This window comes from Mugil cephalus, chromosome 9, assembly GCF_022458985.1.
Source record: "Mugil cephalus isolate CIBA_MC_2020 chromosome 9, CIBA_Mcephalus_1.1, whole genome shotgun sequence".
Taxonomy (NCBI): domain Eukaryota; kingdom Metazoa; phylum Chordata; class Actinopteri; order Mugiliformes; family Mugilidae; genus Mugil; species Mugil cephalus.
The window spans coordinates 7,819,612-7,846,124 of NC_061778.1; the positions used below are offsets into that span (position 1 = coordinate 7,819,612).

Here is a 26,513-nt window from a genome sequence, read left to right on the forward strand (position 1 = left end):
CTTAGGCCTTACACCACGTTAAACGACCGCACAGATGTATTTCAATCAATCATTCATTCAATCTTTATTTATTAAGCATTTTAAAAACAACACAGTTGGCCAAAGTGCTGTGCACAGACATGAGAATAATATAAAACAGGGGTGTCAAACTCATTTTAAACATATACATACAGCCCAATTTGATTTCAAGGTGTGCAGACCAGTGACACAATAGGATATTAACATATAAATAACCACAACTCCAAAAAAAACAAAAAAACAAAACAAAGCTCCACTGTTTTAGTGCAAAGAATTCCATTGTGAAAGTGTTTATATTCAATGAATTGCACTGTTACAAAACATGCAATGAACAACTGGACATTTATTATTAAAAATAAGTGTGATTTCTGTACAGTTCTAGGTCTCAATGAAACAATGTTGACAAAAATGTGAGAAATGGACTGTTTATACATCAACGACAGGACAAGGTCTTTCACACTGATTACCATACAAAACAAATTGTAGGGACATAGCAATCCAGGTTGTTATTTTTCTGATGTTACTATTTGCTTTTTTGCTGTGTTTTTGTCTATATTTATGTGTTGCAAAAGTAAAGAAGTAAGCATAAAGTGACACATTACAATTTATGTCTCACAGTACTTTGGTATGTGGTATGTGTCAATTGTAAACTGAATAAGTGCAAATTTGGAAATTTGTCTGGAAATCTCTTCCTCCTCCATGGCTGTATTTTTTAACATTTCAGTTTAAAACAAACAGATTGTTTAGACATTGAAAAGGGGGAAAATCCTGTAAGTAAAATCATTTTTTAAAAAAAGGACTCATAGATGGTGTCTGTGGGTTTATTATTATATGCTATTTAAATATATTATTTAATAGGCAATATTTATATTTATCATTAAGTGGGAATAATATCTCATTTAAACTTTGTGTGTTGTTTTTTGTCTTCATACATGGTTTGTCAGATAGACTTGTCTTAAAAAATAAAAGTAATGAATTAATCAGTTTTCTTCATGCATTTATTACTGTTCGCGGTTTCGTTTCGATTATCACAATAAAACGTCATATCCCAGAGATCTCTGCTGTGCTGTTACGTCATCTACGTGCGCCAGTAGTTCTGTTTTGCTTCCTTGACGCACATGACACAAACCAACGTGGCTTTTGCTTTAGACAACAAATGCCTCAACTGTTAAATGTAGTAACATGATTATTAAATAAGTAAATACATTATTTGGTGTAAATAGAGGCAACAGCGAAACGAGGCGTTTAACACGTGAATTAACGCGTTTTGTTACCTTGGATACGAACTGGTGAGTAAATGAGCTAGCAGAGTTAGCTTTAAGATGGAGAAGAAGTGACCCTGCAGGGGGGTTTATATACTGAATAAATGTGTGTGTTTCGCAGTAACAGTACGCGAGGAAACATGTTTAATGAGGACGAAGACTGGAATGACGAACAAGACGCTCAAATCTTGAGTAAAACTGTCCTGAACAACACTCAGAAGCCGAGCAGGAGCACAAATGTCAAGGTATACGAGTATTTTTCCATTTCTTCAGCATCATATCAATTAAAAGTCTTACACATTGTGATACCCATGAGTACTGGACGATCTTCTGCTTATCTTGACACAATATCCCCCCTTAAGAAGAAGAACTAATTATTTAAACTTACTATATTCCCTCCAAACAGTTCAGAGGTGTTGGTAAAAAGAGCCTGATGCACACCCTGCAGACTCTGGGATCCGTCCCAGAGTGGACGAGTGACATCCATCAGCAGGACAGTGACAGCGAGACAGAGGCAGCTCCTCCACACAGTAAGAAAAGGAAGAAGAGAAGGAAAAAGAGGAAACCTGCAGAGAAATCAGAGGAGCAGGGAGAAAATGGAGATGTAGATCAGGCTGACAAGGAGGAGAAACCTGCACCTAAAAAGAGAAAGAAAGACAACAAGTTTGGTGAGTAATTAATCTGTCGGCAGGGATTTGAACACTTCTCAAAAGTTTAATTTCATCGCTGATGGGATTTATACCAATTGTAACAAACCAACTGTAAAAACATGACTAAAAATGTTTTCCTTCTCCCTAAAGGGACCCAAAAGGCAAAAAACTCAGCTGCAGGCGAGAAGGAAGAAAAAAAATTCCCAGAATCGGAACAGGCGGATGTAAATAAACCACAAAACGCAGAGATGGTGAGCAGACAACAGTGGAAGAACAAAATGAAGAACAAGAGGAAATGTAAAAATAAGTATCGACAGAATCAGCCTGAAGAGGAAGCAAAGCCTGCAGATGAAACAGAACCAAAGGAAGACGTCAAAAAAGGTTCACATAGCAACAACAACTGTAAAAACATCAGCCAAATAGCAGCCCAGAAAAAGAAGAAGGAGTTGGAACCTAAACCACAGAAAAAGAAAGAAACTGAAGAAAAGCAGAAAAGAATAAACTGTGGCAAAGCTGTGAAAATTGCATCTGAATCGTCTGGTGGTGGTTTCAAACAGAAAGCAGATGAACCTGAAGCAGAGTTGTCCATCAAAACAGTGAAACCTGAGCTGAGCAAACAGGCTCTTCTGAAAAGGCAGAAGCTGCGTAAGTTGCTCCAGAGCCAGGAAACGAAGCAACAGGAGACTCTTGCGGAGCAGAAAGACGAGCCGGCCGCCCCGGAAGAAGAGGAGAAACCGGCCGGGCCCGCCTCCTTCAGGTCCCGCATGGAGCAGAGGCTGGAGTCGGCTCGTTTCCGCTACATCAACGAAGTTCTGTACAGCTCGTCCAGCGGCGAGGCGAAGCGCATGTTCAAACAGGATCCGCAGGCCTTCTGGATTTACCACAAGGGTTACACGGCACAGGTGCAGAGATGGCCCGCCAATCCCGTGGACGCCATCATCTCTTACATTCGGCAAAAGTGAGACATCTTCATTGTTTGCACTATTAAAGCCTGTAGTCTGATTTCTTAAAGCTGCGGTGCACACAAGCACGTACAACATAACTATAGTCCTCAGCTACACCCCTTTCCAATAAGCATCGTAGAACCTCAGTTACATTCATAACCCTCATTTCACCACCACATAGTTATATAATGGTGTTTAATCTCCTAAATTGGAGTACTTCACCCTCCAAATATCTCAGAAAAGCGAAATCAGAAGACTCTTTCTAATCTCAGCGCTGCATCTGAATGATTCAGGCCTCTCTGAGCAGACCACCAAGAGTATTCTGTCTCGTCTTTTTCAAGAAACATTAATCAGGACATTAAACAGGATTAAATACGTGTACACATCTCTTCTTCAGGCGGCTCATTGTGCTGTGGGTCATTTATCTGCTGCAAACTGTAAATACATTACGGCGCTGAAGGCTCGGGCAGCAGGGAGTCCTGCAGCAGATAACGCCGCTCTGTGGGTGTTTAATCGATGCTTCATTTTGCAGCTGCGAGAGGATGCCCTTGTTTTCATCAACAGTTTGTGGGAAGAACCTGATGCCAGTTTGTTGTCGGTATTTGCTCTTTATATTCGGTGTATCTTTTGTTTCAGACCTTCCAATATTGTAGTGGCAGACTTCGGCTGTGGCGACTGTAAAATAGCTCGCAGCGTGAAAAACAAAGTGCACAGCTTCGACCTGGCAGCCACCTGCGAGCTTGTTACAGTCTGTGACATGGCCAACGTGAGTATTTGCTAGTTCACCCTGCGCTCTATTGTAATATATTATGTAACGATTTAAACACACTCTCTCCCCTCAGGTGCCACTCAAAGACGGCTCTGTGGACGTCGCTGTGTTTTGCCTTTCTCTCATGGGGACCAACCTTGCTGACTTTTTAGCAGAGGCCAATCGAGTCTTAAAGATGGGGTAAATATAATTAATATAACATTAGACACAGTATGTATGTTTAGTTCTGTGCATAAACTTGCACGTCTAAATGTTTTGCACAATTATTGCAGTGGGATTCTTAAAATAGCAGAAGTGGCGAGTAGATTCGACAACGTGAGGAACTTCATCACTGCGCTGGCAAACCTTGGATTCAAGATGACGTCTAAGGTGAGGCAACAAAAACCCAATGACGTCAAAGAGAGATTGATATGTATGATATGTATGCTGTTGTTATAGTATTAACCACACGATTTAAATTTAAAGGTCCAGCTGCAATAATGACAACAGCAAAGAGTTCGTGTGACACATAAACATTTACTTTTTTACAATCAGAGGTAAAATAAAACACAAAGAAATTTCCTGGGTGGAGGCACTGAATTCCTGTTTTGCTCAAAGCGAGAGTCTTTAACTGCCAGCTGCCATCTTTTGTCATGCAGAGCTTGTTTGTGGTGGTGTGGGCAGGAAACCACAAGTGGAAAATAATATTTAGAGCACAAGCTCAAACAAAAGATGATTAAATGCATTAAAAGCAGATGAGGATCGTTTAAAAAGGCTCGATCTGAACAAGGCTTTAACCGCATGATGTTGCTCAGGTCCACATGTGTGATGCATTTTTTTTTTTTCTTTTGCTTTATTTTTCTACAGGATACAGAAAACACTCATTTCTACTCATTTGAATTTGTGAAGACGAAAAACGCACCAGAGAGCGTCAAGAAATTTGGACTGCAGTTGAAGCCCTGTTTGTACAAGAAAAGATGAAGATGTTAAGAGGACTTTGTTAAAGATTATAGGTGCAAATATCAGAATCTCTTTGATTCATAGTTTTTTTTTAATAGTATTTGTACACTTCTACTGAAATTTATCATAGCTTTGATACGTTTTTGTTCATATTTCAGTGCAGTTGTCATAAAACACAGATGCCGGTGTTCGTTTTCCATCCGCTACATTGTTTCCTCTGACTATGCATTTAAAATGTGCATCTCAGGTGGCTGCAAAGCTAAATGGCAACTAATATAAGACAGTTCATGTAAATGCAATGTTTGTTATTGTGGTGGGAAAAAATGAGGAAAAGTCTTTAAGTATAAACCTTTTAAAACAAACCTGTTGTGTCTGTGTTTAACTGTCTTAGGTGCATGTTTAATGAAATATTAAAAGGTTTTATGAGCAGATAAATGGAAAACGGAAGAAAATAACAGATTTTGTTGTGTGCACCACCAGCAGAGGGTGCAAGAATGCTGCAACCTAATGTGGACAGAGGAGCTGAACTTAAGTCTGTCAACATCTGGATCCTATATTGTGTTGGAATTTATTTACAGCACATGCAGATGGTAATCACTAAATTAAAAAGTGATTCGACAAGGGTAGGAAATATGTTTGTACCGGTACAGAAGAATCAGGCTGAACAAAAATGCAAATGGAGGAATATTATTTGAATGATTTTATTGAGAAATACAAAACATAAAAGTCCTTGAAAAGAAAATATGTGTAAAATTTCAAGTAAGGGCATAAAAAAAGTGCAAAAATTCTGCTCTGAAAGTCATTAATGCCAATCTGTTCTAAAGCTTTCATGATTCAGTTTAAATGCTACATAAAAAAATAATAAAAAACAGTGCTGCATTTTCAAGTGGAGCCTTCATATCTGTGCGGGATTTAAGCTGAATGGCGAACGAAGCCCTGCGAAGCAACTTCACACTGTGCTCTTGATGTCAAAGACTATGGAGAAGCTGACCAGGGCAGCGTATTCCTTGCTTTCCTCTTCTTTCACCTCTGGCTTCTTCACCTCAGGAGAGCCGGGCTCCTGCATCAGAGCCGTCAAGGCCGAGAGAGACTCCAGCTCCTGGGACTTAGGACAAAGGGTTGAACAGATTTGATTTTAGATGTTTAAAAAAAATAAATGGAGAAAATAAGGTGAAATACAAACATTTCTAAAAGGAAAATTATAATTGTGCATGATAACATATTTAAATGTACCTTCTGTGGTTTCCTGCTGTTTCTTTTGCTACAAAACAAAAAAGAACAGTTTAGTAAACAGAAGCAGATATAGACTTGTTATGTGATCATTGCGATCTTCCATCAGCATCATGAGGTCACATTTTCTAGAGCTGTCGAAAGAATATAATTAAATTATGGAGAAAAAAATATGACATAATTAGCTGGAGCTGAAAACATACTCGATCATAATGAATGAGATAATGAAATATGCGGAATTAGAGGAGATCATCCTTTTTGAGATTACTTTTGTCAGATGAAATATTTGGGCCAAAGTTAGGATCCCTTTTTACCTTCAAGCAGAAACCATGTCTGAAAAGCTGTTTTAAATAGTTTCTGAGGGATCTGTAGGGTTTAAAAATCACCGCTAGATGGCACTGTGACACAATCCGACAGATTTAAAACAGTATTCCAGCTGTAGGTGTGACTGTATTAAATGTGACTAGAATATCAATGGATACGAGTGGTGACCCGAGTCCTCATCATTGATCTCTGGTGTCAAAAGCAGCAGCTCACTTTGTACATTATGACCTCGCTGACATCTACCCAGTGATGACCTGCTGCTCTTAAAAAAAAAAAAAAAAAAAAAAGAAATGGTGGGGGAATACGAAGCGGGGGGCGACATTAGACCTAAAATAGCTTTTCTCCCGGGGAGTCGTGTTATTCACTGGGTGACTGACCTTCCCAAATTAGCCTGGCAGGACCTTCCCACTGGAGCAAAGCATAACGGGACAGAGAATCTGTCAACCAATGACACCTTCACCAAATACTGCGGCCAGAGGGGCAGGCGCAGTGGAGCAACCTGTAAACCAGCACTAAGCAGCTCTAGTCACAGCCCAGCCTGATCTGATCTTGATTTTTTCGCTTGGCTCCGATTGTGGGGAAACTTCTGCAGGCAGAAACCATAAACTCTTGTAGGATCGTGACACATATCCCACATCACGTATAAAGGCCATAACTCACCAGCTCTTTTCCAGCAGCAACAGGGTTTAGAGATGAATTTGTGTTTTTTTTCCCCTCACTGATGAATGGCAGATTGAATTTCATTCTACTAATAACTTCCGAGCATGTGGACCTTTTGAACATTTTGCAATGTGGCAGTGATGTCAGTGGGCCAGCTACTGCACCACGAGCCAGACGTAACACTGCAAAAAGCCAAGGGCAGGAAACTGGAAAATAAATCTGTTATTCTCTCTAAAGAACATTTCTACCTGTCTACAAGCAGGGCTGCGGTGGCAAAGGCACCTGTCTGCTTCAGCCACATTGCTTCCTGTTTATGCATGATACTCAGGTTTTGGTGAGTTGGGTTAACGATCCGCACATCCTGTTTGTCTCGTATTGAATGGCACTGGTAGTTGTGCCCTCGTTTGCCCGTCAATACAAATCACCTGCCGAGCTGCAGCCTGTCACCTGCAGAGGAACGCAACTCACCAGCACACGCAGAGGGTGACGATGAAGATGAGGAAGATGGCTGAGGCTGAGGAGATGCATATCAGGGAAATCAGCACTGCACCACAAAAACACACAGATATCAATCAGACACCCTGAAACCAACACACCAAAGCATGTTGATATGATCAGAGTAAACATGTCTCTGAACGTAAAACAAGCCTACTGAGGTGTTCGTCTTTGTTCATGACCTCCACTTGAATGTTGACTGCAGCATTGTGGTGGTAGAAAGACGCCCAGCAGGTGTAGAAACCTTTGACCTGGTTTGTGAGCTCAGACTGGAGGATCATAGCATTCCCGTCCATGAGGGCAAATGAGCCGTCACTCCTGAAACACAAAAGATTAAGAACTGAATTTCTGTTTAGCACAAAAGTACAACATGTTGTAATATACCTCGAGTACTGTATGATACAGAGGAAGCTAGAGGCCATTAGCTTAGCTTGTCTTAAGCCATGGGAAAAGGAAAAACAGCTAATCTGGCTCTGCTGGATCCACAAAAACCACAATGGTGAAAAGATTTTACCAAAGACTTCTTCTTGGAGCGAGGACTTTTAACTCCTGTTTGACTTAGCTTAGCATAAACAGTGGAAACAGCTAGCCTAGCTTTGTTCCACAATGACAAAATGTATGTACCAGCATCTCTAGGGCTCTTTTCAGCACTTTAAATCCAACAAGGTTAAGATCTTGTCCTGGTTGACCCTAGCTTAGCATAGACTGGACTGAAAACAGCTTGGTGCGATGTGTATGGCCTAGAAATATTTCAAATAGTTCACCTAAATCAATGTAAAACAAACAAAACAAATTTGTACATTTGCTATGTAGTTGGCTTTTTAGACATTTCCAGACCAAGGTAGCTGTTTCTCCTTTTTCACTCATTATGCTAAGCTAAGCTAAGATAGCCATATCATGGCCGTAGCCTCTTGGTTTAAGGTATGCTCTGTGTGACATCAGTGTTGTGTAAATAGATGATGCACTGCAAAAAAAAAAAGGAATTTCAAGACAGCAAAAAATCCTTGTATCAAAGAAATACATCTTATATTTTGTTCAGAGACAAGAACTTTGTGCTTAATGTAAGATTTTTTTTGTCAAAAAAGCAAAGCAAAAAAGCCAGATGATTTGATATGAATATAAGAATATTTTGCTTCTTGTTAGTCTTGTAAACATTAACGCTGTTTTGGCAGTGCGCAACATTGAATTTTGTGCAGCGCATCGTGTTCACATGAGCTGCTTGATCATCATTAGTTGGTAGATGCTGAAGGATACACCACCTTTGACAGCTGAGGTTGTACTCTGGCACATTGCCGTCAACTTGGAGTAGTATTTTCTGGTTGCAATGACTCTCCTGGACAGACACTCTGTATATAACAGGCTGATCGCTGTAGTGACTTTGCAAAGGAGCCGTATGGTTGAGGACTCTCACGGAGGTGATATCTGCAGAGGAAATCAAGAATAAAGAACTTTTTATTTTTAGATCTGTCGCTGGTGTTCGTGTGAAAACTGTTTCTCGTGCACTCACAGTATCTGGGGATGTGAAGAGTCTTGTTCACTGTGATTCCCTTTTCAAACTGGTACGCACAGGTCAGGTCCTGTCCCTCATGAAGGGCCGGAGGAAACTTATAAGTCAGCCTGGCAGTCAGCGTGTGTCCTTCATACTCTGACTGCAGGGACATCTGACTTTTAGCATTTTCAGGAAGGACCCAGGCAAGGTTAGTCACCGCTCCCTCCCCTCTGCAGTGACACACCGCCAGCCAGAGGGGAGAGTCTTGGTGTCGCCCCAGAGAGACGCTCAGCAGAGGAGGCTCTGAAAAAGAGAAAAAAGAGGGGTGGCAGGAAGGGGATGAGGCGCTGCGTGAGGTTTATGTGTTTCATAGAAAGACATTTTTCTAAGAAAGAAGTAGCGTACTGTGCACGGGGATGTGTATTGTTCTTTTTTCCGGTGCCTCCAAGCTCGGATGTGTCACCATGCATGTTAAATCCTGACCGGCATACAGAGAGGACAGGAAGTACACAGAGCTACGGGCCAATACCAAACCATTGGCCTGGACCTCAGTCTCCGTTAAAGAACTGATGCTATTGTTTCCAAAGTGCCAGGTCACAGCTGCTGCAGGACCATCGCTGTCTGCAGAGCATATCACCTTTGTGTACTTGAGACCGTCTTTCCACTCGGTTCTGGCGATCACGGTGGTGTTGGGGCGAGCTGCGTGGGAAAGAGCAGTTAAACAACAGGAAGTGAGAAAAAGATAAAAATCTATGGTGCGTTCACATAGCCAAATATGTCTACTGTCTACTCAGACAAAATTATCCATCGCTTGACTTGTTGAACATACCGCAAAGAGGGAGTGTTATGCTTCTGTTCTCTGGTTCCTCAAATGTTGGGTGATTTATCACACACTTTGCAGTGAGCTCCCGAGGCGAGCAGGCAGGGAGGAGTAGGACTCCCCTGACAGAGTGGCTTCCATTATGAGAAGTGGAATTAAACCAAAAGTCTTCAGACACACCCTCCGGTGGAAGCCAGGACACGTTGGCTGCAGGAACAGCATCAGCAGCTGAGCACTCAATCACCCTGAGTCCATCTTCAGTCCGCAAATCAACTCGTATTGTGGGAGGAACTATGAGGAAAGGAGTGGGGGGAATATTTTATAGTGAGACGGTGCAGAAATTCAAAGTAGACTCAGCCTTATGAGAGTGTTTTTACTCACCAAGCGCTATGACTTGAGGTTTAACTGTGACGTTGAACTGCAGCGTCGCTTTCAGGTGCTCGTAAGAGAAGACGCATTCATACAGACCAGCGTGCTGATGCTCCACAGGACCCTGAACTGTGAGGCTTCTGCCAGCCAGATCCACACCTTCAGGCAAGGGACCATCATCTCTGGACGGCGAAGAAGAAAATATTTAACGTAATTAACTTGAATAAATAAACATGAAATGTGTCTAAATCTGGTTCCTGCTGTCTGTCGCTTGCGGTTTTATGCCACCAAATGTGTCACCACATCCTCCACGGCATATATGATTTGTTTCAGTACTGTATGTGCAGCAGGAAAAAAAACATACTTTGATGTCACTTTTTTCAGAACAATTCAGCTACTATTTTCCTACAGTATTCTTTGTTTCCGTGCGAAGCAAAACCAGAAGACCCGAGTCAGATACAGGCATGAAGAATCTGTGCATAACATTATGTTGAAATCACGACGCAAGATGCATTAAATGCTTTGCATTTAATGCATCTTGCGTCATGAACAACTATTTAAGCAAAGATGCTTAAATGGTTGTCTTAAAGTTCTCGGTCTCATAAAAGACAAATTGCACCCTACATTTCTTTTAATGAAGCTCAATAACATGTTTTCAAGTAAAATGTCAATGTATTTCAATATGGCATACTTTTTTGTGCTGTTGCGAGCTCCTTTACAGCAATAGGTGAGTTTTATTTTGTGAACAGATGTTTCCATGACACATAAAATTGATAGAGTCCCCCTTTAACACCAAATACATCTTACTTTGTGCAGTTAAGATCGTAACGTGGCACATTCCCTGTGACCTGTAGGCGGATGACGGCGTTGCCCAGCCCTTCCTGCAGCTCCAAAAATTCAGTGGCATGAAAGTCGTTGATTTTGTTTCCCAGATCTGAATGCGTCTGATCTCCAGTCAAATCTGCAGATCAGAAAAAGGAGACACTTGTGATTTTTGCAACTTTCCACTCATGACACAAATCTACGACTTCTGATTGTACTCACAAAAAATCGGCAGCGTTATGACCTGTGACTCCTTCTGTGTGAATTTTGGGTGGTCAAACTCACAGGTGATGTTGTGACCCTCATACTCTGTAAGAGGGAGATGCACCGACACTCTCTGTGTGCCTGAGTCCGTGTGGTTCTCTCTCTGCAGCTCCCGATTCGCGTTCAAAGACAAAGAGATGTCAGCGTCAGGTCTCCCTCCAGACGAAATGCAAGAGACCACCCAGAAATCTTTTCCTTCTCGTTGTACCATCTCTTTTTTAATGGTCACATTTGGCCTGGCTACGGGGCAGGAAAAAAAGGCAAGAGGAGAGTTATTCTTTCATGACGTCTAATGTTTTTTCCAGCAAATTAAAAAGTCAGATATCAAGTTGAGGCTCTGGGTGTTTTGGTTAAATAGGAAGCTGGGACCGGATGAGCTGAACGTTAGCTAAACACGAGCTGTAAGGGGCTTCTGCTTGGGTTTGGGAGAGTGTTGACTTAGACTTATCACCTGTCCCATCTGTTGGCTGAGCTGCAGCTGAGAGCAGATGTCTGGCCCAGCTGCTGCCCGACCAAAGCTGAAGGAACCACAGGCTTTAATACGGGGGAATCAGCGGAGATCAGAGTCTATTATCAAATACATTAAAGTTGTGCTATAATACAACTGCCAGACATCCCGAATGAGTTGGAACAGTGAGCTAACACCTCATAATAGCTCTGGTGTCGTGGAGGAACATGTATGCTCAGAGCGAGTTAACACACTCTGGCCAGAAAAAGTCCATCTGTTAACACCTAAAGTTATGTGTGCGGTTAGAAAATTACCCAAGCTGCACTACTTCAGTGGAATTTGAATGTATCACGGATGAAGGCGCTGTCTGATCTGGCTAATGCTAATGGTATTGTCACTGTACTCAGTCACATTAACATTTGCTGCAGACATCTTCTCAAGCGACGTGGAAGCTGCACTTCCTCAAATGGCCACCGATGGCTCACCATTCAATGTTTAAAACATGTTGACAGCCTGATACAAGAATCATTTTAGTCTCTACAGCTAATTTTCCTAGACCATGGCTTCAATTATTAAATTGTTATTGCTTTAAATGATAGGTAGGTGTCCTCAGAGATTGCTAGCTAACTGCCTGGGCATCTCGAATCACATACTGTACTACTCATGTTTTTTATTTCCCTCACTCAGGTGGTGCCAAGATGGCGGCGTCCAGTGACACCACACTGAGCTTTAAATCTACTTTAAATCCTTTTGGGTGATGTCAATAATAGTTTGCCAACCTTTATTTATCATTCTTGTGGATCTTCTCAACTGTGTGATGTGTGAATACAAAAGTAATTTTAAAAACTGTGGCCAATTAAATCTCATCGCATCTCTTAATCCTCACTAGGGTCGCGGGGGTTGCTGGAGCCTATCCCAGCCCTACCGGGGTACACCCTGGACAGGTCGCCAGCCTATCGCAGGGCTGACACAGAGACAAACAACCATTTGCACAGAGTCACCAGTTAGCCTAGAGGCTAATTAGAGGTGGGAGGAAATCCACACAGGCAGAAGGCTGGGGGGGATCCCAACTAGGGAATGGACCGACTGAGCTATCCCGCTATGCTGATTGGTTCTGAGCTGGTCGCATGTTTCATGGTGCCATGTTAGATGCATCTAACCAATAGTCAATAGTCAATAGAGAAGTGGCAATAACAGTGAATAAAGTTGAATTAACACACAACGCACAGGAGACTGAGGGGAAGGTAAACATGGATCCGTGACTGATAAGGTGATTGGGTTACAAAGCATTTTACAGGCTCAGACGTTTTTTACAGGCTTAGTAGACACTGGGATATTTAACTGAGGGGCCTTTTACATATTGACAGATGTTGGCAATAACTTTTTAGGCCTGGGAATGGTGAAAATAAGTGATTTTCACATCCCCCCCAAAAGGGCTACACAGAATCTTCCCTCCGAGATAGCAAACATGGCGGCCATGATTTGAGTTGGCGCCATGACTCTCTCTAATATACGGCTCTGAATTTCAAGTTTGCGGGGACTATTGGAGTTGTTTCATCTCTGAAGGAGAACAACTCAAGCATTTAAAGGCTAATGGCAGAGCTGAAATGGTTCCAACAATTCAAACTATGATGCGCCACATACGAGTGTTTAATTGATTCGACTCCGCCTCATATTTGGTCTTATCTGCGAGAAACCAGAGTCAACATGTGGGGCGTGTACTTCAATGTTTCTAAGTCAGATAATAAAATGACGAGGTGACCACGAAACCAGATGAGGGTTTTTTGGCCTCTGTGTTTCGCATGAGCCTCATTCTGCTAAGCTAAAATCAAAATCAGTGACATTTTCAGCTCTATTTAAATCTACGTGAACTATTTTATTTATTTTTTGGCCGCTTTGACAAACTGAGATAAACTTTCCAAAGTTAAAATTACTTGGCAGACTGTTGCTGCAACATTAGCGTTCACTTTGAGTCATGTTTCTGTCCTCGTGGTCAACGCACGTCCATTAATCTGAATCCTGCAGCTGCGTTTTACTCTGTTTCAGCTCTTGAGAAAAACATTCCTGAAAAACCGAAACAATGACCTGAAAAGATGCTGAAATCCTCAGTGGAACTGGGAGGAACAGCTGAGTGTGCAGGTCATCCTTTTGTATGGACTCATCCCTACAGCTGATCCGAGTTAATATGAAAAATGGATTATAGCAGCTTTAACGTTGGAAATTAACTTGATGAAAGTCTATGTAAATGCGGCTGTGCGGGATTAGATCCTTATTTGTCATGGGTATTTGATCTTGTGCACCCATCATTAATAAATTATCTTGTGCAAGGAGTTTAAAAAGTTGGGAAACTGGAAAACGAGGGTTTAACCACATCAACAGCTAAACACGTGCATACGGTTCGAACCAGTTGTTGTCGTCATTATTTATTTATTTATTTGCTGCTCTTTTTTATTCCGTTCCATATGCTCGACTTCAGTGAACTAGTGCATTCCCACATGAGTGCATTGCACCGTGCTCTGTGATTTATGGTCTGTCACGGTGCATGTGGAGCGGAGTGAGAAGGAGCCGCGTGGGTGGAAAAAAAATAAAAAATCAGCAGGAGAAAGTTATTGTGTTGTAAGATGCTGAGTCATGGCGCACGATTGCAAACGTCTTACTGGTGATGCAACGCAATATGTCACCTCCCGGCAACGCAGCAACACCGACAACAGTGCTGCCCCGCTGCTGAGAGCATGTGCTTACTGTAGGTCTCCACCCTCGCTGTGGTGAGCTCGGGTTTTGGGAGGGCCGGGTGTTGGACCACGCAGGTTACGCTCTCGTCGTCTTGCAGGTGGGTGGGGAAGCGGAGGACGCTGCTCAGAGTCGAGGTGCCATTTGAGATGAAAGTGGCGCTCAGGTTTGTGGTGAAGATCTGACCTGAGGGGGGAAGGCCTTTGACCAGCCAGCTGATCTGGGGCGGGGGCCTTCCACCGACAGCAGAGCACGACACCGACTGGTAGTGAGTACCATTAACTGTCTCCTCATTCACCAGGATCTCTATATCTGGCCGAGCTGTGAATGAATTAACATGTTGGAAGGTGATATGTGAGTTTAATTAAATCAAACCCGTGGTGCTGCAGCTAAGAATGAAAGAATAAGCTATACGATATTGTCTTGGCTTACCTATGACAGTGACGAACACACTCTTGAAATAATTCTCCTCCTCTGACTCAAACTCACAGCTGTATTGCCCCTCTACGTCCACACTGCGCACCCTCACCCGAACTGTGAGGTTGGTGACAGAGTCCGGTTCTGAGAAGTCACTGTCGCGGCTGAATGGTTTTCCATTGGAAAATCCCACCAGCCGCTTGGCTTTGCTTTTAACCCGACGTTTCCACTCACTGTGCACGATCTGACTGTCGCCCAGATACCTGCAGCTCAGGTACGCATCCTCTCCCAGCACTGCAGTGATGTTGCTCTGGATCTCAATCTGCTCTGCGCCGGTATCTGAGTCACAGAACAATAAGATGTTCAGTCATAATGAGAGGTCAGGAGTTCAAGCTAGCGGTCCCGAAACTGCATGAGCAAAGCAGAAATGTGTCGCGGAGGGAGACAGTGATCGTTCTCGTTCTCAGCTGACTGCAGCGAAGACAGATGGCCATTGTTGTGCACCTGAGAAAGGGTTTCGCACGTCCCATTGTCTTTCTCCAGTTAAGTGAATCTGTGATGGATGACGCAGACTCGCCGGGTCAGTGGTGACGAGGTCCTCTGTCATTTTATCATGATTAGAAACTGCCAATGACTAATCAATGAAAACAGTCAATAAGACAAGCAGCGCCTTCAGTTTAACACAAACTAGTATTCATGCTACCGTTAGCATATTAGCCCTAAACAATACAGGAGCACAGGCTGATGGGAATGAATAAGAATCTTTCCCACAATTAATAAAAAAATTGGTTTTAAATTATATTACAGTTTCAGTGTAATAATGTCAAACTTAAAGGGAAATGGCATGAAAATAAAAATCAGGAAATGGAAATTAAGCACAGATTAAAGGTGCTTAATTAAATGCTTGAAGGCCAAAATGAAAATGTGCCCTTGCAAGTGGAAAACAGTCAATCAGGACTGAAGAAGCTGCTTCAGATAAACCATGGTCTGAATGGCTGAGCACCTCCACAGAAACATCCGAAACGGCAAATGAATGAGCAAAACCCAGCTTTCTCTGATGCACATGATAAATAAGCAGACGTCACCCATCCCACGGATGTCGAGACATTTCACTCAGAACTGAACCAGAGACTCATAACTGTGCAAGGCTCTAGTGCAACCACTTAGAAAAGTTTAAAGATCACCCAAATCCACTTTTCTCCCAATGAGAAAAGTCCAGTTTTGTTCCAGTTCCTCCAGACGTTTTAGAGAAAAAAACACAAAATATTTGCATTCAATTTCATGTCAGTTCCTCTGGTGGTAAATTGGATATTTCAGTCTGAGGCTAAGTGGTGCACCAAAATGTCCTTTCGTAAACCCACGCTTTAAGAGAAGCTAAAACAATCATTTTTAGGTCTCTGGTTCTGGAGGGTGCAACTAGAATTTATGACACAGTGACAATTGATAAATGTGACCCTGCCCCTTCTGTGCATATTTGATAGAGGACTCCATTATGTTAATGAAATGAAAACAGTCCAAAAGTTGTGCATGGATAAATACCCAGACAGCGGCGACCTCTTCCCTGCACACAGATGAGAAACCAGCCACAGTGAGGGGAGCTTTCAGAGGAAAGGGCGTTTAATAGAACCTGACAGGTTTTAGCACTTGCAGAAAGGACAGTGTGCAGACGCCAGTGCATACCAAGTCCCCTTCACTCTGCTTCCTCTACTGACTTCATCAAAGTGCACTTGAGGACAGACTTTGCTCTACTAGCCAGTCAGAGCCAAGAACTTCTATTCATCTTCAGATGAGTAAAATGATGAGCTGCTGCTGCTGCTGCTGCGCTGCTTCATGGAACCCCTCTGCAGCGTAAACCAAACTGTTTGCATCAAACGCTGTTAAAGCTGAAATGATGTGGGTCTCACCATATATCACAGCAAATGGAAACAATGTGGAAAGCCTCCAAAGCCTTTTAGGTGGAAAGGAGAGCGAAGGAGAGGGGTAAATATGCTGTATCAGTTCAATTATGCCTAGTGGGTTCATAATTCATTTACCCTTGCAGGTTATAGCCAAAATAAATGTCAGCCAAGAATGGAAAAGGCACACCTTAAGGATACAAACTAAGTAATAACCGAGAGAGAAAACATTCTGCAGCCATCCATGGCGACACCCTCGGGGGTTTCTTTTTCTCACCAAACAGCAACAAAAAAAAACGTTCTTCTGCAGACTAGGGAAGTGGTGAAAGACTAAGACTTTCGACTTTAGGAGCTTTTTCACACATTTTAACTTTCATCTCCAGCTGGAACGCTCAGTGACTCTGCAGAAAGAAAACCTGCACCACACCAAACGGTAGGATCTCTAAATAAATGCTGCTCATGGAGGGTTTTCCCCTTACACAAAGAAATTAAAGAACGACCCTCGTATATTACTTTTAAAAGGCTGTAAAGAAATCACTGTGGTTTTAAGTGACACCGGTGATCAGTAACAGCGAGCTGCCTGTCAGGGTGAAAAACACAAACACGCCATCAGGAATACACTGCAGAAACAGTCATTATTCAGTGCCTGCAGGATGCATCCAGCATTATTGCGTGACTTTATTTCCTGTGTGCATCTATAATTGGACTAATCAGTTAGAAACCCCACAGCAGCTCTGCTCAGTGTAAGTGCCACAGGTTAAACGAGACCTCAAGGTCCAGTAAAATAAGCTCATAAACAACTGACAGTCACAGATGGACTGTAACCCTGCAGACTCACCCAGAATTTCCAAGCAATGAGCAACATTTAGGACGAGGCCCAAAATCAGCAGCCACGAGCATCCCATGATGGTGTCATTGGAGAAACAGAGCCAGAGGAACAAGCCGTGTGTGAGGCACACGGGTATTTAAAGTGTGTGTGTTTTCTGTGGTTATGGTTAGAGGTACACACCCTCCACAGCTGACACTGACGTGCATGTTCACCACCAATTGTACACCAATATGAGTGCACGCACAGGTTTGCCTCGCGTAAAACCGCGTCTTCATTTTGTTTTCTGAAACATAATAGCCTGACTTTTGTGAATTAGAGAGCTGCAGATATTCGTGCCTGTAAGAGATTTAACTTCTCAGACCGTTAGAGTCTGTTTACCCCGAGTATTCGCGCAGGATGTGTCTGTTCAGTTACTCAGCCACCTCATATATAGCAGGGCGCCTTGGGTAGCGGTGAAGCCATGCATCATTCATGCCATCCTGTCCCCGCCGGGGCCCTCAGAGACCGCCTGTCTGTGAGACCGCTCGCTTCTGCTCATGCCCTGCAGTTTGGAAAATCACTTCTGGTCATTGTTTTATGCCGTAATACTCCTCTAATTCAACTTCTCTTTTTCAGACTGGCTTGTTTGCGGGGCACAATTTGTCAACCTGCGAGGAAAAGTGCAAATGTGGAAGGGGGAAGGCAAACACGCCTTGCAGGGGCTCAGCAGCGCTCAACAGCGCTCAACAGAGGCTGCCAACTTTTTCCTTTTTGTTAAAGCTGATCAGCTTTAGTGTTGAGTCATGCAGACCACAGGAGGATGTCAGTGAATGAAATGACCCGACAAAGAAAAAAAAAATGCCAACGCATTCTGATCGTGTGGTTTGTAACGGCTTTTTGAATGATCCGTTATGAAACTGGCAGAGAGCCTGAGATCGTATGTACCTCGTCAAAGTTGGTTTTACAACAAAGACAATAATCTCAGCATCCGCTGGTCTCAACATGGATATTACACTTCTTGCAGACTTAACTTAAACCATAACCATAAACACAACCTGTCTAAACTGAACCATACTCTAATGTTAAACCAGCATTAAATTTAAACATTTACATTATAGGTAGAGACTTTTTGTCCCCATAAATGAGGCGGATCTGTGCAAACAGATTTATGCTGGGTGCAACAGGCGTCCACTAAAAACCCTGAATTACTTCATTACACCCTAACACCCTGCACCTGAAATGCAGAAGTGAAACCCCTGAAAGATACTTTCGTACTTTTGCATTAAAGGTTTCTTACCAAAAAATGTGGAGCAATATGTCGTTGTCAGTCATCCAGGTCATGGTGTGTGCAAAAAAAAAACTGAAACAAGAGAAACTGGATATCTGGTAGTTCTGGTAGTCAGTCAGAGCTAAAGAAGCTGCTTAGATGAGTAGTAAAACATCTTAAAAACTCCACGTTCATTTTTTTTGGACAGACTATGACCACCTGGATGACTGACAACCTTCACAGACATCCCTGAAAGAGCAAATGAAGGATCAAGAGCAGCTTTATTTCATGCACATTTCACCTTAAACCCCACCTGATAGTCCAGATGATTGGAAAACGCAATCTAACATTCGTAAACACCAACTCTTGAACCGCACAGACAGATGAGAGAGGTTTTGCCGGCGGGATTAAAACAAGATGAAAGCTCTTATTACTTCCAGTCTCGTCTGATCTTTGTGTGAGTGTGGACGATCGTATCTCCGGAAGGTAAAACACAGTTCAGTCAATTACCAAACATTACATGCAACATTTGATTCTGATGGCAAACACTTGACACGAGAGTTGAGGTTGTCTCTCAAAACCCGCGTGGACATGGACCTGGAGGCCTGCTAATTAAATTACCTGAAGTGGTTATTCTCGCAGTGGAGCAGGAGTCTGGAAAGCTTCAGTGTTCTCCGGGTGTGCCCAATGTGCTGTCTGCGAGTTAATGTGTTTTACTGACAATGGATTGTTGACATTTCGCAGACATAGATTTCACAGATGTACAGCAGGCATCCGTTTCCCCTCCATGTCTTTCTCTTTATCACTTTCTCTATGGACGCACATGTGGAAACTCAGCTGGAAAAAGGTATTTGGTGACCAGCCAGCAGCCATGTACGCACCAGCGAAGCCGCCCCGTGAACGTCTGAGTGGTAACCTACTTAACTCCGTGGAACTTTATCGTCGCTTTCTTCAGAGGGAGGAAAATCACAGATCATCTGCGCCATCTCTTCCTGCTGTTACTCATTTACAGCTGAACTATCACCAAGCCCTCCAGCTCTCCCACACGCACCACAAAGACGCTCGAACGGATTCCACACTGACAAAAGAGCGTGATTGATTTGCCACTATCAGTCGCAGCCACATACCAGCGTTGGCCTGTGACACTGTTGGTATTCGTGTACAAAGGGAAAACAAAAAAAACCCAAAAATCGAAATATCAGGATAATCAGCTTGTGCCGCTCTCTGTGATATACATCTTCTAGTCCATGCACATGTGTGGTCTCCTCTCAGAGACCGGGAGCAGGAACAAAGAGACATATATGCTATGAATCACTGCAATTAAATGTTTTAATCTGGCATTAAACCCCTGCAACGAAGACCAGCTGTGACGTTGCCACAAGTCGCCTGGTAAAAAGTTGCACTCGGACACAAAGAATGCAGCCGACGACCCGCTGGCACACATGTTCTTCAAGTAAATGAGAGGAAATAACTCTACATACCAGCAGGTGGCAGTAGTCTGTGTTCGGGAAACAGGGAGACCAACGATAAGCTAGGACACTAATATTATCTCAGCATAAACGAAAAAGCACTTCCATTTACTTTACATCCTGATCTTCAGCAGCTCTGTGTCGCTTGTGATTTGTAATGTCAAATCAAATCAGTCTTTCTTTATTTAGCACTTTTCCTGCAAAAATGTAGCCCAAACATAAAACATTACAACAAGAAACAAAACCAAGCCTCCCCTCCCCCCAGTTATATTCCAAAGAGATGTGCCCACTGTCTATGCAACCATATATTATGCAAATGAAGTTGCATGCACTAACCAAGTCCGGATATTCTCGGTCTAAAAATGTAACATTTCTTGAAACATTTTGAAAATAAACTGATGATTATAACTTTCGTGAAGGGAAGCTTTGCTGCAGGACTCTTTGTACTGTATAACTGCTTTGCGTATACCGTCGGGTTATTAAATTTACAGCCGCACATTCTATTTTACGACATTAATATGATGTTTTTATTCAGTTTTATTCCATTTTTATCATCTGCTGTTTTTCTCATACACAGTTTATCTCACGTGAAGACTCCTTTTATCGATCGACTGACTGGTTCTGCAGCGCCGTGAATTGCACCTCCGTGTCGAGGAGGAGCTGACCACAAAAGCTGCACAGCTGCACACACACACACACACTGGTTACGAAACAATAAACACCTCTAATGCACCGGAGAACACCTTCAAAAAGTCTGCAGCACTTTGAACAAATCACATCTCGGTCCATTCACAGAAGATTCCGACCTTGTTTTTTAAGAGTGCACAATGGCTGCTGATGCATTTTATCAGTGCCTATAAAACATTATGGATCCATAATAATTCATAATCACCTCATGAGTGTTTACGACTTGTTGTCTGACAACCTTCTAAAGTCACTTCTAATGCATTGTAAATCACTCAACAGTGTGACTTTACCCAACGAGAGAAATGGAAACCTGGGTGTAATTTCATTTTGATTCTTGATGAATCTCAACTTTCTGAAGCGTAAGCTGACTCAGACTGAAAAAAAAAAACGGTTCTTGTAGTTTCTTACAATTGTCAGGAAGCTTGTGAAAAGTCATCAAACACACTCATTATGCACAATGGAAAGTCTGGTGCAGTCGCGGGCTTGTTGAGTGAGTAAAAACCGAATAAAACGAACTTGGGACAGAGAGCTTTCGAATGACAGGAACATCTACTGCAACCGAGTCTCTGCACCTTTTTGTTCTCATAACGACTCAGATCAATCGGAGTGCTTTAACGGTCGAGGAAGCTGGTCGCTGAGTGCTTAATGGTTATTTAGTTGGTGGAAATCACTCAAACAGTTCTGCGGCAGTTCTGAAGACGATGCATCTAATGTTCAGGTCATGAGCCATTTATGTACTCTGACAGTTGAGGCCGGTCGGCTGAGTGCTTAATGGTTATTTAGTTGATGGAGATTACTCAAACATACTCAAGAAGAGTGGAGAGCCAAATCTGTGTCATTAGAGTAAGTAGTGGATGCAGAGAGTTTGTGATAAATGATCCTGCTTTGAAACACATTTCAGGGAAGTGTCCCGCCAGCTGAACCCGGAGCTTTGGTGGCTCATGTGTAGACTAGGAGGATTATTCCCGTTCCAGGGGTGAAAAAAGTGGGCGGCTGGCAAAGCATCAAGTGAGAATGTAAGTGAAATGGACAGCAGATGGTTCTGGTTCACGCACCGGTTGTTTGGGACGTGCTGAGCATGGCTGGGCCTGTGAACCCCCTCCAGACCTGGCACCTTTCCTGGTCCCCCCTCCCACCCCCACACCCCCCACCAACCAGCAGGCTGGGAGTGTGTGCAACCTGCACACAACTCCCATTAGAGGAGGAGGTGGAGGCTCATCTGAGGAAAAGAATACCTAAACAAACACATTGTGTAGTCATTGTGATTCACAGCCAATCAGAGAGGCCGCATATGCATCGTTTGTATTTAAAACCCAAACCACAGAGATGCTGTTTTTGTAGAACTGGAAGGACACACCTCAGTAACCACTTCCAGAAGTGGCCCGTGTGACAAGGTCGGTCAGCGGTTGCTTCACAGGGTTTTGAAGCCGAAGTCAGGATGTTTTATTTGGCTTCCGTCTGACTCATTAGTCAAACGCAAGGCCTCGTCTTTCTCACAGATACGGGGAATCATCACTCATTGACTTTTAAAACCGACAAGTGATAGCACATCAAAACAGCTCAGGGAAGGAATTCTCAGAATGTGATGTGATGTGTTCGGTGCATATTGAAAAGGTGCTGTATATTAATTTGAAACCCGAGCATTGCACATTTCATTTTAAGAGGCACACAACCACCACAGGCCTAAGTGGAAACCTCCGCTGCATCCTCTCACCCTCTACTCCCTCTGCTCAAAACGAAACAGTAAAGATCAGTATTTTTATATTTGTTTGTTTTTTTAACACCTAGCTCAACCCCTATATTAAGCATTTTTGCATCTTTCCCTTCCGTGTTTTGACTCTGAATCGTTACTCTTTTGCTACACTCTCAAATTTCTTGGCAGCCGTTTTTCAAGATATATGCTCAAACTACTCGCTCAGCATCAAGCACAATTAGCAAGTAGGTGGTGAACATAGTGGAGCATTTAGCAGCTGAAGAGGCAGATGGTTCCCTCAGGAGTTGAAAGAGACCAGAACGGACGTAAATAAGCAACTGTTTGCCATCACGCGCAGCACATAATTACAGATAAATACATGTAATAATGAGGAGATTCTGAAAACTGACGAGCATCCTTTACTTCAGAATGCCTTATGCTGATTAAAACCTTAATTTTCTGCTGAATTTATGTATTTCAGATGTGTTGCGCGCGCTCAGATGTGGAAGATGAAATATCGCCTGTTGCAGTTTGGAGATGCCTACTGCAGGAGGTAATAAATGAGTAAAAGATGTTGCTTTCGTTTGACAGCGAGCTCTTAATTAAAGCAGTGTGGGATAATGAGAGTTCACCTCTGCTCAAGCATGCGCTGCACTAAACTCAGCTGACACAACAGAAAATTCACATGCAACCTTAGACCTGGGGGACAAATTACTCTGGCACCGGCCAGGCAGGGACTGTGCAGGAAGGCGAGCAGCAAATCAATACGGTTTTATAGACCTGAATCATGCCTAAATGTTCCTCCTTAGCTCGGCTACTTTCATTCATCTTTTCAGTCTTATGGCAGAAGAGGAGAGAGGCTGTGATTGAGGTGGTTATATTTTCCCCCTCCGTCGGTTTTATGTGACACCTCTATTCTGTTTTTATGCCGCAGTCCATTCCTCATTCCTCTGTAGAGGTTCAAGTAACAGATGTAAAACACAAAAAGTACATTTTGGAAAGTTTGTGCCTGAAGGCTCCCTGCTAAACGAAACTCATGTCTGCCACCTATAGGTACAACTGATAACTGGAGTTTTGATGCAGAAATAGAAAAGGTCAAATTCAAAACATAAAAGACTGTATTTACACTCGTTGCCAGTGCATTAGGCACACTTGTGAATATTCATACGTTTTAATGTAACAGTCATGTTTTACCGTTATAATGTTCAGTTTAAAGCTGGTAAGTCAACTGTGGTGCTCGTAAACTGCAGTGAATTAAACACATTAAACAAAGTGTTTTTTTCATTATCTAGTCTGGCCCACTGACCTCAGTGGAGTTGTCAAAAATAATACCAAACACGTGTCAATACAACAAAATACAATTCAGTTCAACAAACCACATCAACCAAAATGAAGACCCACATGAATCAACAACTCTCTCTGTAATTTTAAACAAATGTCGAAAACCACAGCCTTCGTGGAGATAGATGTATTGCAGGACCGTTATATTATAATCCGCTGCTGTCACTCGTGTACCCAATGAACTGACAAGGAAGAGTAAATGTGCATTTAAATCAGTGTAAAGGTCCTGTCCTGGATGTATGTCAGTAGGACTCATTCACCTATAATAGAGGCTCTTCGCGGTTTGATATTTTAGTTAAGGGCACTTCAACACACTAAGGACATTTAATAAAGGCGTACACTTTAATTTCACTATATTAACCACAAAATGTGAATTAATAAAAAAATATAAATCAATAAATATTGATTAAGCTACGCAGAAATATATTGAAAAGTGATATTAACAGAAAAATAGGTGACTGTGCTTTCTACGTATGTTTTTTAAAGCTATTTTACTGATAATATTACTGTATTTCTACATCTTTGTATTGGTGATAAAATATCACATACAGCATGTGTGTTTAAAAGCACTATTTTTGTGATAACCAGCTAGCTTCCTTGGTGAGCTGCAGCCAGTTAACCAGCATAAACTGACATCAAACACACACGGAGGGCCTCAGAAATCCCCATGGCGCCTCTTGTGTACGCAGTGACCGCTCAACCAGTGCATTCCTGCAGCAAACTGCAGGTCTGCCCACGTTAATGCAAGTTAGACCGAATCCAGAGGGGCATTCCCACACATTTAGACCGAACACAGGGGAAACTACGTGCCAGGCTGTAACAGCTGACTGTGGCTACGCTGGGCAATGTTTATTCAGCCTGACTGAAATCATTCAGATCAGAGATTCCACCTTAGCTGTTTAAATTCTCATTAAATTAAATATCTGATAACTTATTTAAATATGACTTTTTTTGACACGTGCAAAGTGGTTCTTCTGCTGTGAAGCATCTTATCTGCTGTCTAGTAACACCACACGAATGCCAGGTCCAAACTGTAGAATATCGTATTGTCATAAGATGGTCAATGTTATTTACTTCTCCCATCAGTGGTCATAATGTTATGTCAGATCGTTGGATAACAGATGAAGAAGGTTTTTTTGCAAACTTTATCGTCAACACCCAGTTTATTCAATAGAAGGAGAAAGCCAAGATAGACCCACATTAGTTCTGTCCGTCCTGAAAATTTGTTACGTCACTTGATGTTCACCTCATGTGGGAAAAATGTGTAAAAACTATTAACTTATTACAGCCACAGAGAAACAATCCGATCAAGAGTTTATTTGGAAATAAAGGGAAAATATGTTCCTATTGAACAGATTATCAAAAGTATACACCACCCACACTCAATCTGGACCTGTCTGTTCCAACTGGTGTTGTTACATGAGGCCCTTTTATTTACATTAATTATTAATGGATGACTTCATTTAAATTCAGTTTCAAGCAAGTCGCCTGAGCAGGGAGGTGTCTTCGTCGTCCCTGACTGACTGCTCTCTTTGTCTCTGCCAATAACGCACAGCCCTATACCTTCATCTTACCCACACTGACTCAGCTATTCCCCCACCTAATGTTAAGTGATTATGCTGCTGGTGACGGCGTGTGGGTGTGAGAGGTGCTTGTCAAGAATCCGTCAAGCATTCACTTAACCACATTTTAAAAGGCTGAAAACCTTGAGGTCATAAATTCCAACGATCTGGACTCACCGCTCGGATGGACGCTAATTGGTCTTTTTAATGGGTACAAACTAATGATGAGCAATCAGATTTCCCCATATATGTTTACTGTGAACAGTTAAGTACATTTGAACTGTGGAGCCTTGGATTAATATTCGATTGTTGTAACAAACCCAGACAAATTGGAATCACATGTAGGCGAATGAGAGAGAGAACAGAAGAGATTTACAAGGAGATTGGAGGAGGTGAGGTGGGCGTGGTGGACAGGTGAGCTGGTGCAAAGTGAAAGACTGAGGACCTCTGGTGGGTTGAAGAGATATTTTATCCAGCAGGCCACGATACACAACCTACACAACCCTCTGCGCCTGCTTCTTCTTATAACATCTGGTTCATGTGTTTAAGGAGGGAGTCATTTTGAGCTCATGTACAGTCAGATCATGTGATACAGGAGGTAAGGTCAGATATGAGGGTCTGGTTTCAGTGACTCCACGCTGCCCTGTATGAAACTGATATGTGCTAAGGAAACCAAGGTCATCAATAGGTTTCACATTTTCTGTATTGAGTGGCAGCATCAGGTTCAGACACAGCCTGTCACCACTGGTCAGAATCAAGCAGGAACTCAAGTTGTGCTTCTATGAAAGAATTAAGGAAATCAAGACGCAGTCTTTAGGGATGATTGTCTGACATATCTGGTAACAGCCTGACAGATTGCAATGAAATTAGCAATCATGGCTTCCAGAAGACTTTAGACATCATTTTTTTGATATTTTCTCTAGTGTCACAGAAAGATTAGCATTCATGGATTTGTGTGACGTGACTTAATCATGTTTCTTTCATGATGATGATGAAATTATCTTTTGATTTTGTGGCATTTATCATATGAAATAGATTTTTTCCCCATAAACTGCTCTTGGTATCAGCAATTTCAGCCATATTCTACTTATTTTTAGCAAATATTAGCATGCAAACAAGCTAAACTAAGGCTCTTAAATAT

At 42.4% G+C, this 26,513-nt stretch overlaps 2 protein-coding genes and 1 long non-coding RNA gene across 3 annotated transcripts; 2 read left to right on the forward strand and 1 right to left on the reverse strand.

The window, feature by feature from the left end:
* Positions 1 to 1,094: 1,094 nt before the first annotated feature.
* rrp8 (ribosomal RNA processing 8) lies at positions 1,095 to 4,944 on the forward strand. Its single transcript, XM_047594832.1, has 8 exons — positions 1,095 to 1,307; positions 1,402 to 1,525; positions 1,687 to 1,948; positions 2,081 to 2,888; positions 3,511 to 3,640; positions 3,717 to 3,823; positions 3,916 to 4,012; positions 4,490 to 4,944. The coding sequence occupies exons 2-8, from the start codon at positions 1,421 to 1,423 to the stop codon at positions 4,601 to 4,603; spliced, it is 1,623 nt and encodes a 540-aa protein (XP_047450788.1). The 5' UTR covers positions 1,095 to 1,307; positions 1,402 to 1,420; the 3' UTR covers positions 4,604 to 4,944.
* Positions 4,945 to 5,253: 309 nt separating this feature from the next.
* si:ch211-149e23.4 lies at positions 5,254 to 17,979 on the reverse strand. Its single transcript, XM_047594831.1, has 14 exons — positions 17,384 to 17,979; positions 14,666 to 14,989; positions 14,246 to 14,554; positions 11,014 to 11,295; positions 10,777 to 10,930; positions 9,982 to 10,151; positions 9,610 to 9,891; positions 9,186 to 9,479; positions 8,799 to 9,083; positions 8,551 to 8,713; positions 7,449 to 7,609; positions 7,265 to 7,340; positions 5,816 to 5,843; positions 5,254 to 5,687 (listed from the first exon to the last, which is right to left on the reverse strand). The coding sequence occupies exons 1-14, from the start codon at positions 17,448 to 17,450 to the stop codon at positions 5,532 to 5,534; spliced, it is 2,751 nt and encodes a 916-aa protein (XP_047450787.1). The 5' UTR covers positions 17,451 to 17,979; the 3' UTR covers positions 5,254 to 5,531.
* Positions 14,350 to 20,507, forward strand: LOC125013900. The gene is made up of 3 exons (XR_007113410.1): positions 14,350 to 14,501; positions 14,725 to 14,924; positions 17,990 to 20,507. It is a non-coding gene; the product is annotated as an uncharacterized LOC125013900 (long non-coding RNA).
* The last annotated feature ends 6,006 nt before the right edge of the window (positions 20,508 to 26,513 follow it).